We start from the raw sequence: 15,584 nt of genomic DNA on the forward strand, positions 1-15,584 counted from the left end.
CTAGAGACCTGCACGTGCCCATTAGATTCGGGCACTAAGCCAGAATCTACTGCACCCGCCGTGGCACCACTAGAGAGAGGAGGGGCCCGCACTGAGTCTGCACACGGGCCCCCTCCTCTCATAAAACACCCCTGCCTCATGAGTAGTAACTACAGTATCACATTCCTGGGGTCTCTATTTAGTGGACAAGAGCTCTCAAAGATCATTATACCTTCAAAAAAAAAAGTTAAATTACATAATTTAACACAAATTTAAAGAAGACTAAACTTTCATTGCACACCAATCAGTGCTAGTATGAGCATATAGGGTTCATTTATTTTTATCTTACGAGCTATTATCTATCTTAAGTGTTTACATTGAGAAATGAAGGAGAGTATGATGATGAATTTATTTTAGATAAATATATACATTAACCCCTGAAACTATGTGTATTATGTATGATTTGTTAACTTTAGATTGTATTAATGTGTGTTAAAATCCTGCAGTCAAAATTAAGGGGAGTTTTCAATTCAGGGCAACGTATCATAAAGACCACAACGTTCGGCTGAACACATATTCACCATATACTGTATGGCACTCTCAACCAGGGCCATAACTGAGGGTGGGCAAACCACTCCTGCTGCATATAGCTTAGGAAGTGGTACAATCACTCCCCTGTAGAATCAGCCTGTGGCTTTCAGGGTGCCCAGAGCATCTTCCTGGTCCTGGAGCCTCTGTCCCTGCTCATGATGTCCCTGGTAGTGACATCACATATGCAGGGGGAGTGGCCGACACAGGGTTGATTATCGCCCTATTAGGGCTTTGTCTTGCCCTCAGCATCACCAGTCTTCCTGCATATCTCTATGGTGTGCAAGATAAAACTGCCGATGTTGCTGACCCTGATGTGACATTTTGGAACTGCACATAACGGCAATCGGGCTGAATTGAATTGCCCCCTAAATGTGAAAATGTTTTTTATTTTTTTTAAGTATTTGGACACAGGTGAATATTAATATTAGTTTACTTAAAACCAGGTTATAGTAAAATGATTTATGCATGTAAATTTACTAAAATAATTCTATAAACACACTTACAATCTTTGTGCTTTATTTCAGGAATCCAGAAAAAATTCAGCCCTGACCCCCTGACTGTAACATTATGTATGACTGTATCAGCCCTCTGGTCAAACTCTGGCATTGTACACCTCCTAATAGATAACAAGATCCTCTCAGGCTCAGAGCAGTTCCATGCAGCAGTATTCCCAGGCTTACTAGCCATTTCAACTGCCTTTTTTATAATAGGATGTGTTGGGACGCTTCATAAAAAAGGGCCTTTGCCTCTTATGGCTTTTGCACTGGGTCTCGCTAACGTTCATGTTCTTGCTTTGTTTGATGATGTGACTCTTGGTCCATCTGGTATTGCGTGTAACTTTATGATAGTTACAGTTATTAGCATTTATCTTGTGGCAATGAGGTTTCTAAGTATCCTGAAAAATAAAACTGCTTTCCAGAAGGAGATCAGAGTCAATTCCAGAAACCGTATATCAAGGAACCATCTTATTGTTGCAGGAATAATAGCCAATATGGTATCATCAAGTGTACTCTGTGGAAAATTGATTGGAACATCTAACATTTTCTTCATTGGTCAAGCCCACTGGATGTTCACATCAGCAATGTACCAAGTTATGGTCTCTGTTGCATCATTTAGGGCATGTGACATATTTCATGCCACATTTTTCAGCTTCTTGGCTGTACTGAAATTTGCAGAAGGATATTCACTTTTAAATCAACCCCATCTGTCAAACATGCCATTACTTCCTCTCCCATTTATGGTTGTGTTTGCAATCCTTTTTTGCTCTTTAGGTTGCATTATGTCCTTGCATAATCTGTATTTTGGTCTATACATATTACTATTTGCAGTTTATTGTGCCACTTTGACCCTCCCTAGCGGAATTTCCCATGATGCACCACAGGCAGTTAATTTGGTTATCTTCCTAGCTTCAATCATCTACGTACTGACTAGACTTTACATGTCGAAGACAGATTTCAAAATTTCACAACGAAATGGTCTAAAGGAGATAATATTTTCCTGCCTACGAAATCTTAGTATAAAACCCCCAAAAATAATGTGCTGTTCTTATTCTGCAAGCTTTCAATTTCATGACGTGGATGTAATTGGCCATGCATTTAACACTCTTGCAGCCTTTTTAATTACTGTGGAAACACATGCTAGCTTTATTCTGGTTATGGTGACTGGAAGCATGGTATACGTAACTGGTTTATTTTCCCTGTCTGCTGGTAAAACCTTTGAAAGCAGTGCCTTTATCTTTCATGGGATTTGGTGGATTATTTGGGGCCTTATGAAATACGCGACTTTTTGCGTGTCGGTGAATAGATTTCATATAGCTATTGACATTATCTGCTTTTTAATTTTAAATATTTTTTTTACTGGTAGTTTAATCACGCTAAACAAAGTTTGGTTCATAAAATCACTTACATTTGAGGTCCTGCTTATAAATGTTTTGCTGCAAACCCTAAATATTCTGCCTGGTGAAACCACTATTGCATTTAGCATCTTCTTTGGGATTGTAAGCTTCTATTGCTTTCTGACCACCTTACTTAATGGAACTGTGGTGATGCCACATCTGCCATGGGGTGAGCCATTCCTTAGACATGGACTGTTTCAGCAAGGCCGTATGCTGTGCCCACTTCCTGCTAAGAAAGTGGCATCAATTAAGACAATAGCAGGTAAGTGCCTCATTTGAAAAAGTAAATGTCTGTAACAATTGTATATACTTAATTTTTGTTAAAGTTGCTTAAATAATCCCACACAACGTAAACCTGGCAGCACACACAGTGATTACAACAACCAATCTGGCCAGTGTAGCTTATATTTGCCATGTGAATAGACTTCAATTTACCATAAAAAATGTCTGAAGATGTTGAATCCTCATATATGGCTTAATTTGCAGTCTGCCCGTGGCTATTGGTGCTCTGTTCCTCTGGTCTTCAAGGAATGGCACCAATGTGCCTCAGTGAGATCTGGCTAACACTGTCAAATTTGATCACTTGTGTCGTGTTGCCAAACTGGACACAGATCCGTAGGTTTGACAATTAGCTTTAGAGCAAAAAAAGATTATTTAGACGTTTTCCAGCAATTGAGAAAAAGTAAGAAGATTGGTAGACAAAATTGCACCTTATCCATCTCATCTATCAAGACATATGACAGTGGCCTAATGGTTATTTCATTGGTCCAAAAATAAATTTGCAATAAAAATCAAGAAAAAAACTGAAATAACCCTCATTGGCTCAGGGCATTTCCTGGTTTAATAGTTGGTTTCATATACTAGGGTTCATTTACTTATCCAAATGATTTGTTATTCTTTTGAGCAGTACGATCATTATAAAAAGTGATATATTAAAAAAGTGAGTGGCAGAAGAAGCAGAGGGTGGTGATAATATAAACAAAAGTAATAAAACAAGCAGAAGTGAATCTATTAAGAAAAAGTGAAATCTATCAAATTGACACACAGCGAACACTAAGTAGGAAAGGGACAAAACTTATATGGAGTTCATGAAAGGTAGAAAAAACTATAAATCTGATTAGGATGAGTTGTCCACAAGAACCACAAATAGACTCATGGGCAACCTCGGCCATAATCTCCCTGACTCCCAAATATGGGCAAACAGAGAAACAGTGAATCATCCGGCTTAAACAGGGGTTTGATGGAGCAATTTTCATCATCTGACTGGGATCAGCTGGCTTTATGATGAATGTTGTGACGTTAAGTCACACCTACACCTTTATAATAATGCCCTCAGCATCTCTGTAACGTATGCACAATAGATCTTCTAAACTAACACTCATTAGTACCACATTATAATGGCATAAAAATAATGTTTTTTCCAACATTTTTTATGGAATTGTATGCATACGTTAATCAAATATAATGTTCTAGTGCAGTGGTTCCCAAACTGTGTGCCGTGGCACCCTGGGGTGCCTTGGGACACTTGCAGGGGTGCCTCAGGATGATGCTCCAGCACCAAATCAAATTATTTATGGTCAATGTAATGTAAATATGTTGACAAACAGAAGCACAAACCTGTCCCCTACTACATAACTGACCCTAAGGATGACAGGTCAGCACAATTTACTTCACTTTACTAGATTTGTTTTTGAATTTCTCAATAAAAGACTTTTGGCTTAGGGGTGCCATGAAGATAATGCTGACACTCTAGGGCGCCGTGATTCAAAAAAGTTTGGGAACCACTGTTCTAGTGTACTGTCCCTGTTAACAACAATTGGTTTAAATATATAAAGAAGCTATACAAAAACACAATATGCAACTTAATAAATTATTTTGCTAAATAATGATTTTTCCTAGAATTGGGACTCCTAGGGATATATTTAATAAAGGTCAATTTCCTTACATTTTAATTGATTTCAAATCAATCTAAATTGATACTGTGTTTCTGTAGCTAAATCAGCCCCAGAAACACAACTTTGATATAAATTTATTTAGATCAATTTAAAATCAATTAAAATTGATTAAAATCAATTGAAATTGACCTTTAGTAAATTTACCCCCTAATGTCTTAGGGTCCCATATATCTGAAACAGAAAACTGGGACACATCTACAGTGTTTGTTCAATGCCTAAAATACTGTTATTTTTAAATGCAATAATATTTATAGAATTATTTTCTTGCCAGTTCTGTTAAGATACAGTAATACACTTTAACACCTCTGTATACCCAAAAATGTTTTCAATTACTTTATTTGTTTGAATTAATAATAATAGATTATGGAATTAATTCACCAAAAAATGACTTCCCCATTATCAAAAATTGTTTTGCAAGGTAAGTTCATCTCTTGTCACTAATTATATGCACAGTTGTAGTGCTAGTAGTATATGTAGTAGCAGGGCCAGCATATATATCTGTTCTCTAAGTAGGAGTGTCCCAGGATACCCAAAGACAGAACTAAGACAACTGTTGACCTTAGAAGGAATACAAGATTTGGAAGTTGTCACTGAATTATTTGGGTGGGAGATAAGACTGAACAAATTACAACTGTAGACTTGATTGACTTGAAAAAGACTGTCTAAATGTGTTGCTGAGGTGCCATAGGATTCCCATTATTTTCATTATTGAAAGCTATTGTCGGAAATTCATATTTATATTACATGATAATTCCATCCCTTGAGTATAGACTTGATCCACAAAGATTTTGAAAGATAAATTATTTATTTATTAACATTTATGTATAAAGTAACTGTATATTCTATTGTGCTTAACAATTGGGAGCACAGTAATAAAACTGGGTAATAACAGACGCTGATCTAAGCAGACCCTGCTCACAAGCTTACAATCTATGGTTAAAAAGAGTATGATACATGAGCATAAGTGCTTAATAGTTCTTGCTAGATTTCCAAGTGTGTGGTGGGCTATATAATCCATTCATAAAGATGTGCAAATAGGGCTGTGTGAGTATGGAAAGAGAATTTGGTGTGAACTGTGGAGAGGGCCATTATTGGGTAGAATAACTTAAAGTGGTTGGGTGTTTCAGGATTTTGGTAAGCTTGTCTCAGGTTTCAGGGACTGCTTGAAAGTGTGGAGGCTAGAAGAAAGTCTTGTTGTGCGAGGGAGGACATTCTATGGAGTGAGTGAAACCTGGTAAAAGCCCTGTAACTGGAGTAGGAAATGAGTGCAGAGGCATAGATCTTTTGCATAGTGGAGAAGTATAGGTGTAGCCAGTTTGAACATCAATAAAGTGAGTACAAGCATGGAAGGGGAACACTGGCACTGGATTTGTCAAGTTCGGAGGTGTTTAAAGGCACGTGAAGTCTTGGGGAGAATTTGCAGTCTTTGTGTACAGTCGTTTTCTCTCTTTAAGTGAATTACTACATTATGGAGGGAATTCAATTCCAGGCAATATCAGTAGAGCAGCATCAGAACACCAGCAACTTGTAGCAACTAACATCACCAATATAGGTGCGATGGAAAATTAGCAATGTTGGGCTACCATAATTCTTGGAAACATGTGTTGTCGTACATCATGGTGGCACATCACAGACCATTACATTCCTCCCTACAACACTTATTTCTTCTTCTTTCCTTTATATATTGATGATACATGTAGACCACTCTGGGCCTAGTTTAGAGATTACTGAGGCTGCATCTACTGGCGGTCGCTTGTGTATGACTATGCAAATATCACTACAAAGTGCTTCACTGGTGTACATGCGTATGAATGTGCACGGACTACCATATCCACTTTCAGTGCTCATAGTGTGGCCCCCAGAGTGAATGATTGAATGTCTGAGTATGCAAACACTTTGGTGATACACCCGCGACACTCCCATACCACACCCATAAAATGGACCATCGTCGTGATTCTGTATAGCCACCTCCCAGTCACTGCCCAGGAATGTCCAGCACTTTTCCAAGACATCTCTGAATCACTCATCTCTGAACATCAGCAGTGCATGCGGCTCTGAATCAGACCCTATGTAACTTTAAAAGAATTGATGAACCATATTTTCTCAATTACATTTTCTGTCTTTGGAATTTCATTTCCTAAATTGTTATGATTTAAAGTAGATGTTATATAGTTATAGTTAGATGTTATTTTGTGCATTGCCATAGTCTATTCAGGTCATTTTAGTTGATTTTTATTTATAACAAAGTTCCTTAAATCATACTAACACATATACAATACAATTGTAGACTGTTCCTACCCTTTACACCCAGGACTTTTGTTACCCCAGTAACGCATACATTCCTTTCTTCCCCGTCATCCTGAGAATCCCAAAAGGGCTAATTCTGTATTTTAGACACATTATCAGTATAACCGCAAGAACACCCCAGAGAGATATTCAGACCTTAAAGCTGCACATCTATGTGCTGGAGCAGAGATAAGTGGATCTTCAGTGTGTTTGTGATATTATTAATGGTTCTATTTTTGAAAGTTTGAAAAGATGTTTTATACGGAAATAAATCTATTTACATTTTCTTTTTGTAATTATGTTTTTCTAGAATTTAAAAATTAAATTAAATTACACTTAAATTTTAAGCATTTTCGCCTAATAATTCCTTTTTCATAAACTTCCTATATTGCATCTTGATACTCAAGAAATGGTCAAAATTCAAACAATGTCTAAAATGGTCTAACTCGTTCTTTCATGTCTAGGGGTATATTTACTAAAGGTCGATTTTAATCAATTTAAAATTGATTAACATCAATGTATTTCTGGGGATAATTTACACATTTATTAATACTTAAAAAACAAACCAAAAATTGTCTGTTAGCAAATGTGTGATTTATCCGCAGAAACACAACATCGATGTTGATTTATTTTTAGCAATTTTAAATCGAACCAAATAGATTTAAAATCAACTCTTAGTAAATATACCCTCTAGTCTCAGATCCCACTTAAACAAATTTATGTTTTCTGTACAAAATGCCCATGATGTGACTGCATATTTTGAGGTTGATGAGGGGCAAACATAACATTTAATTTCTTCATCTACAAGTTGCTGTAAATAGATGCACAAAGGATTCTCAGTACTGCCAGGGATAACTTGAGGTTTGTGACATGGGGGTCTACTCATTAAGGGAAAAATATCCCCTATGATAATTAAGGATTGAACTCGGTGTGAGTTCAATCCTAGTATTGGAGGCATTCATCAAGCCTCCTATACTTAATTTTCTCTTCCGAAACGCTGCTCCTTTTGCAGTGACAGCTTTTTGGAATAAGGGGACATTTCACTTCACTTCGCTTCACTGTCTCTTTGCAGCCTGTCTTGAAGCTGCGCACTTGATGAATTTCATAATTTCCACAACACCGTACTATAGTATGGGAACTGTGAAAATTATCGGGGGACAATTGTAACACAGGAGATATCAGTGATATCTCCTGCGTTACAAGAATTATGAATAGCTGTGGCACTTAATTTCTAAAAAATAGGTGAAAATCTTAATTGTCACCTACTTTAGTAGAAATTAAGTGATGATGAATAGACCCTACTGTCCTTGTACGAGGGAAGAATATAAGTACTTTTGTACATTGTAGAACTATGCATCACTTTTACTAACTATTAACTGGTTATGCCAAAATGGAAAAAGTTTTCACTATTTGAAAATGCTACTAACTGACCTCATTTACAAAATTCTTTACCATTTTTGATACGTGTCATAAAAATTGGCAATAAGAGTTTAACCTACTGCATATTGTATGAAGGCTGGTGGCCAAATTTGGAGAGGCAAATAAAGCAAAAAAGGACTAAATAATTTGCAAATGATGCCAGGTAGAACACATTTTCTTTTATTTAAAATGGTAATACAATTGGAAAGTATTCTATGACTCCAATTAGAAGTAGGAGATCTTCAGTAGTGGTAGTATTTGGGAGATGATCGCTCCCCTCCGACAACCCTAACTGCACCTATTAGCTTTTTTTCTCACCAGTAAAAAACTGAACATTTTTTAATGCAAACTGTGCTTGTCGTAGCGTGTCATAAGAGGTCTAGTAAACAAGCCAGAGGTCTCTTTTTTTAAAAACTGAAAATAAAAATACACTTCTTTAAAAGAGAAGAAAAACAACAACAAGGAATACAGTATACAGCAGTATCATAGCATACTGTTCCTGCAGCAGCTTTAGGATCCACACAACCAAGCTCTCGGATTGCAAGATTAAAAACAACAGCAGTTTATCTCCTCGGATAACTGAGTCTATAACCTGAGTCACACTCTCCCTATTCCATACTCACAGACTCCTGCCAGAAAACAAGTTGTAAATTCATTTATAATTAGTGTCTCCCAGCTAAGATTTTTATGAACAGACACACCCAATATCATGTCTGAGCTTTCATAGGGATGGGCTAGATAGAAACAACATAACAATACCTGTTTATTCATTTTATTCAACAAACCCTCTATGGGAAAATTATTTATATTTCTATATTAAGTTTTTAGCCCACACTTTACAGGTCTGTTTTCTTTTTGTTGAACCTGAGGCATGCACGGAATCAAAGCTGTTTTACCTAAAGTCAGCAGAAAAAGAACAGGTTAAGAAAAAAGAACCACAGTCTAGTAGTGCAATCTAGGGATAGGTTTTAATGTACCTTAGTTTTTTGTAAATGTAAAGTCTTCCATTTCCAACCTGTATAGTTGTCCTGCACTGTCTACATATGGAAATAGAAGCATTGACTAATGACACTATTTTCAGTTTTTTTTCTCTGACATCCGGATTGGGACTGTAGGGGTGTTTTAAGATTGAAATTGAATAATTACATATGAACTGACTTAATTATACCAGGAGACATCAGCATCAAATACACCAGTGTCTGTGCATGGATATAAACAAATATGGATTAAAGGTTTTACCTATTTATATTTTAGAAGGACTAAAAATTCTAAATACACAACTAGTCGAAAGTTTTAGAACATCCTCAGTTTTACAGTTTTTATTGAAATGTAGGAAGTCCAATATCTCAATGTACATTTAAAACACAGACCAAATAAACAATTGAGGGTAAAAATTAAACAATAGAATCATTTTGTTTAACAACATTTAATATAAATTTTGATTCATAAAAGTAGTCACCTTTTGCAGATATAACCACCAAACACACCAGTGCCATTCTTTCTACAAAGAAAATCAAATATTGTTTTTCCCAACACTGTTGCAGAAGTTCTCATAAATGTGTTGTCCTTGTAGATTGCTTTGCTTTCACCTTTCTATTTGGTTCATCCTAAACCAGCACAATTGGGTTGAAGTCTGGAGACTGAGGGAGGGATGTACTAACATTGTATGTTACATGCTGCCAGACATCGCATCCCTACTGATCGCATATGTACTAACATATGCCATCAGTACAGCAAAGGACAGCTCTTTTGATCAGAGCTGTCCTTTGCAATCAGCACTGCACTCTGGACTTCCGGGTTTATAACAAAGGAGTCCATCTGCGCATGCGCAGAGTGACGCGGCGGACGCGGGGCATGCTGGGAGCAATCCAATTGGATCCCTCATACCGGCCCATAGACTTCTATAGGGTAACGCCAGCAAAATGTGGCATTACCCTCCGCGTTGGAGCACGGCAGCCACCCAATAGCACATATGGAAAATGCTGTACAACCCCGAAAACGGGATTTTTATCACATATTCCATTTGGTACATCCCGGCCTGAAACTATGCTGGCCATTCTATTCATACTGTTATGTTCTTTTCTTTAAAGGTAATTCAGACATAGCCAGGAGGATTATCTTGCTGTAGGCTGAAGCTTTAACCAACTATGCATAATATACCAGAGAGTATTGTATGGCACTGCAAAATACTGTGGTAACCCTTTTAGTTAATAGTGCCAATCACTCTGTGCAAGTTCTCTACTGGGGATCCAGCAAAAGAGATCCAGATCAACATGCTTCCTCATCCACATTTCACAGTTTATGTTACAAGGGTTTATTTACTAAGAGTAAAGGTGTCTACCTGGAGTGTTTATGCCTGTCCTTTAAAAGAGCAATTATTTTAATAGCAAAAGTGGGGTATTTTGCTGTATTGCTCTTCGTACATTTTCAATATATAAACCCCAAACACTGAGAAACCATCATTTTGTCTAATCGACCCTGCATGATGAATCACAGATTTTACATTTAGATTAATGGATCCATAAGGTTTTCTTCCAGGCTTCAGTAGCCCACTGGTGGTGCTTCATGGCCCAGACAAGACTCTTTTTTTCATTGCTGCAGCTCTAAGTTCTTAACCCATTACTTGTTCCCTGAAAAAAGCCTTTTATAGAACTCTGCAATCTACATTATATTCAGTTTATGCCAACCGATACTTTTTTTTAAACTTCAGTAGTTTACTTTTGCCTTTGCACCATTTAAGGTTGTTACCTGTACTTTACTTGCTTATAATTCAATACAAACTGGAAAAATAGGGGTGTTCTGAAACATTTCACAGGTAGTGTATTTGCAATTTATGCTTATGAGTGTATTATAGTGAATTAAAGTGACCTAGGTATTGTATTTGAATACTGGGTTTATATTATTTTGGGTACAGATTTGCACCTGGGTGTATCTAGATTAGATCAGGCATTTTGTGACAGGTTTAGGAGCCTGCTCATCAGAGGCAGCATTTCTGGTTTTACCCAAATGATTTATGTGAATGATCTTGTGACGTGACCTAATAAAAAATGTTGTTGTGTTTGGATTTAAGATTGATGGTCTTACTGCTTTTACTCGCTTTAAATAAAAAAAATAATTGTCATTTAACATTCACGAATAGTATTCATCCAGTATAATGTGTGGTTTTATTTGTGTTTCAGAAATCATGAATGCAGGAGGAGTTTGTGTTATTCCAGCAGATACAGGCTATGTTATCGCATCAGCCTGTCACTCCCCAGACACAGTGCAGAAAGTCTCCCAGTAAGTGTACTAGAACTAGCTTGCTCACATTTATAGGTACACCATGGCTCAAAGTCCTGTATGGTTGTGTTATCTGTTAGTATAAACAGTATATTTACCCAGTGGGGCAGTAATGAGAAGAAACAGGTAGATCTAACCAAAAAAATTCCTGCACTATGTGCAGGCAAAGTATATACAGAGGATGTACTTAAAATAAGTGGGCACCACACAAAGCTGAAATCATACTATGGGCGATATGTATGAAAGCCTTTTTGTGATAAAACTTCCTAAACTTGTAGTTTTCTGAGGTTTTACTGCATCAATATCCATATGTAAGAAAAGGGTCTGCAGCAGATATCAGAGCTCCCTAAATTAAGGTTCAACACCACTCACTACTGTATTATTAAATAAATTAAATCCTCAATTACTTTAACCTTCAAGCTTACATTTTAGTCCAGGATTTCCATGAAATTAGCCAAAGCTAGTTTATTGTGCAGAAAACGAAAAATATTAAACAAAATCCTAACCCATCTGGGCTCTAACTAATCACAGAGTTTCCCTCTCTCTCAAGTGGTAGGACCTAATGCCCCTACCACAAACATAGGCATATGCACAGTACTCACAGTCATAAATCACAATGGGGCAGATGTACTAAGCTTTGGAAAGTGATAAACTGGAGAGTGATAAACTACCAGACAATCAGCTCCTTACTGTCATTTTTCAAACACAGCCTGTAACTCCTGTTAGGATCTGAGTGGCTGGTAGTTTATCACTGACCAATTTATCACTTTCCAGAGCTTAGTACATTTCCCCCAATGTCTCTTAATAAACCTGCTGCCACTTTCCGCAGGTAGTGAGACACTGATTAAAACCCCTGACACACTTTTATCAGCCTCTTACAGGTGCACGTACTAATTAGCCTGCTCTCAGGCTGAAGACCCGAAAAGGGCCTAATGATGGAACCCGTCTTCCCTCTCCATCCATAACACCAGGAACCTTTTTCCAGCTTTTACTAAAGCCCAAACACTATCAAGTCTGTTGTGCAATCACAGACATTTTCCATGGGTTTTAATACGTATAAGGACATAACAGGGACTCTGCACTCACCATAATAACTAACAATAATAATAATAAAAAGTGGGGTTTGGTTCATGAATTGATCAATGCATTTAAGCTTGCAGCCACCATCAAGGGACCCCACTTTACTGCAAATTACTTTTTTACTATATATAGATGCGCCCACATTCATTGTGGCTGATCATGGCACAAACGTACCCACGAATCGCGCTATGCGCTACGCTATGGCACATCCCCAATCGCGGGAGCTCATGTCCATTCAAGCCTATGGAAATGCGAAAGCGCATCCCCTATAGCGGAGGTGCGTCTCCCATTACATCCTATGGAGATGCGAATGCGCGTCTCCGATTGCGGGAGTCCATCTCGGACCACGCATAGTGCGATTCGCTGCACTATGGACAACAATGTAGTGGAGCAGATCTGTATATATATACAGTGTGCATATATATAGTTGGGAGCTGATTGGCTAGAGCACCATTTATCATACACAGTGAAATGTATCACCCGTGATAAAACTCGTTGATAAATGGGGCCTATGCTCGCCTTAAGTTTTCTGGTCATTCACCAACTTTAAATGGCAGTGTATGGGGCTGTAAATGAGAGGACCAATCATAACTCTTAATCTCTGGGTTGCAGCCTGTGATTGGTTCTCTTGCTCACACCTTCTTTAATGCATTTAGGGCAATATGAGTAATGGAGGAGCCCTGGAATGAAATGACTGCATAGATGTGCATTAATGGGCACCTTATTAAAATATCTTACTAGGTGGTAGCGCAGCTTTAAATGGAGGACATAGACAGTATTATCAACTAATTCTAACTTTGTTCAACAAAATTTACAGAGAAAAACTTGTGTTTAGAGTAGACATGATTCTTCATTGAGACATATCAGCACAATGGTATGTCAGCGCAAAACTGGGACCATCCTAAGCAATTTGTGTGCTCTACACGATCACTGTGTGAATATTATTATTGGTTATATGTCACCAATCATATTGCTCAGTGTCTACAGAAAATATTTGCCATTCACATCAGTCCCTACCACATTCACATTGGAGCTTGCGGTTTAAACTATTTACAATACACACATAAATAGGGGGAGGGGCCCTAGATTGCACACCGTAAGCACAATGTGAGGTGCTACCTGCTGAGACTTGTAGTGCTGCAAGAAGAAACAGACAAATGCAAGTACACACTCTACCATGCTGAACCTAATAATAATACTGCTAAATTGCATAAGAGGTTCTTGGCATAATAATGGCCATAATTATGGACCTGCCCACTGCATCCAGGTGACCTCTATCAGGCAGGTCCCTAACACTCCTATGGAACAAATACAGGGCACGGGACCCCCCAGGCCAACCCAACAGAACCACCCCATGCATCACAATAGTGTGAGATTTAAAGTGAGGGTTAAAGAAAAATACACATACATACCAAGGTCCATTTAGTTGAAAGCGAATATACCTAACACTGTGTTTTTGGACTGTACAATGAAACCAGAGCACCCAAAGGTACTCACACAAATACAAGAGGACCAGATGAACTCCACACAGATAAGGCTTTCGTTGGGAGTGAACTTATTACCCAACACTCCTCCTGCACATTTCTCCCTGTCACTTCATGCCACTGCCATTCATATCTCTTTAAACTCCCTCCCTGCCCACCTCCTACAGGTGCCCACACCATCGGTATACTCTATTCATATTGGTCCCTCAAATTAATCTCACCTCCATGCTACAGCAACCCTGATAATCTCATTCACATCTCCCCCACTAACACTGTCCCTCCATCCTGTGCCCTCTGGAATTCCAGATCGGTCTGTAATAAATTAGTCTCCACCCATGACCTTTTCATCTACAATTCCCTACATCTCCTAGCCATTACTGAAACCTGGATTTCACCCTCTGACACCACTTCTCCTGCTGCTCCCACAATTTCATTATCAATTGATGGCACAACTATCTCCTCTAGCTCAAAGTGCGCTGTATTGGAGTTATCCTGGACTCCTCCCTCTCCTTCAACCCACACATTCAGCACCTCTCACACATCTCAACCTGGATGCTATGAAAACCCTCTACTGTTGACTACTGTAATCTCCTCCAATCTTGCCTCCCAGACTCCACATCTGTCTCTGCTCCAATGTGTTCTCAATGTTGCTGCTTGGCTCATCTTCCTCTCCAAACTTTCTACATCTGCCTCCCCCCTCCTTCAAGCCCTACACTGGCTCCCCTTCCCTTTCAGAACCCAATTCAAGGTTCTTACACTCACCTACAAAGCCCTCACCCAATCCTCTCCCATTTACATCTCTAACCTCATCTCCCTTCACACTCCCGCCAATCCACTTCGCTCAACAAATGCATGCCGTATCTCCTGCCAACTGATTACTTCCTACCACTCCCGCCTCCAAGATTTTGCATGTGCAGTTCCCTACCTATGGAATTCTATCCTCTCCCTATCAGACTATCCACCTCTCTTCAAATCTTCAAACAGGCTCTCAATACCCAATACTTCATCATGGCCTTCCAGCTGCCATCCTAATACACTACATGATCTTTCCTCCCTAAATACCCCATCTGTGTCATGACTGTTTGTCTGCCCCTCCCCTTTAGAATGTAAGCTCTTACAAGCAGTGCCATCTTCCCTCATGTGCTTCTCCTTATACTTTCTTCCACTCCTTTCTCCCCACAAAGGGACCTAATACTTGAATGCTGACTCCCTAAAGCTTATTTTGAATGTTTTTTTTTTCCAATATATGTTTATTATTTTTATCAAAACAAATAAACAGTACACCAGAATGCAAAATAAAGATCACACACAACATAGACTGATCATTCAAATATACTCAAAACATAGTAATCGTAACCAAAAGTTGGTATCTAGTCCAATGAGAAAAAATATTTATAAAAAAAAAATATATAATAAAAAATAAAAGATTAAGATATAGGTAAACATAAAAATAAATAAATAACTTAATTAGAGACAAACAGAGAAGGGAAGGGGTTGGGACGAAAGGGGAGGGAGAAGTGTGGGGGGGTGGGGGGGAGGAGTTAGATGCCTCAAAATACAAATAGAGTTGTTAATTAAATCCTGTCCTCAACAAGATCTACCATTAGAACTCCATCA

The 15,584-nt window shown here is 38.3% G+C and overlaps 1 protein-coding gene across 3 annotated transcripts in view; it reads left to right on the top strand.

Annotated features, from left to right (window-relative positions):
* LOC148508642 (uncharacterized) overlaps positions 1-15,584 on the top strand; it is a 153,654-nt gene that overhangs the window by 65,527 nt on the left and 72,543 nt on the right. For 2 of the 3 annotated variants that reach the window (XM_088444208.1, XM_088444209.1), the window contains 2 exons: positions 1,095-2,726; positions 11,304-11,403. In XM_088444208.1, coding sequence (XP_088300334.1) covers positions 1,095-2,726; positions 11,304-11,403 — 1,732 coding nt within the window. The remainder of the gene's footprint in view (positions 1-1,094; positions 2,727-11,303; positions 11,404-15,584) is intronic. The other variant, XM_088444210.1, reaches the window with a different exon arrangement.

This window comes from Taudactylus pleione, unplaced genomic scaffold (genome assembly GCF_031769625.1).
Source record: "Taudactylus pleione unplaced genomic scaffold, aTauple2 ptg000352l, whole genome shotgun sequence".
Lineage (NCBI taxonomy): Eukaryota > Metazoa > Chordata > Amphibia > Anura > Myobatrachidae > Taudactylus > Taudactylus pleione.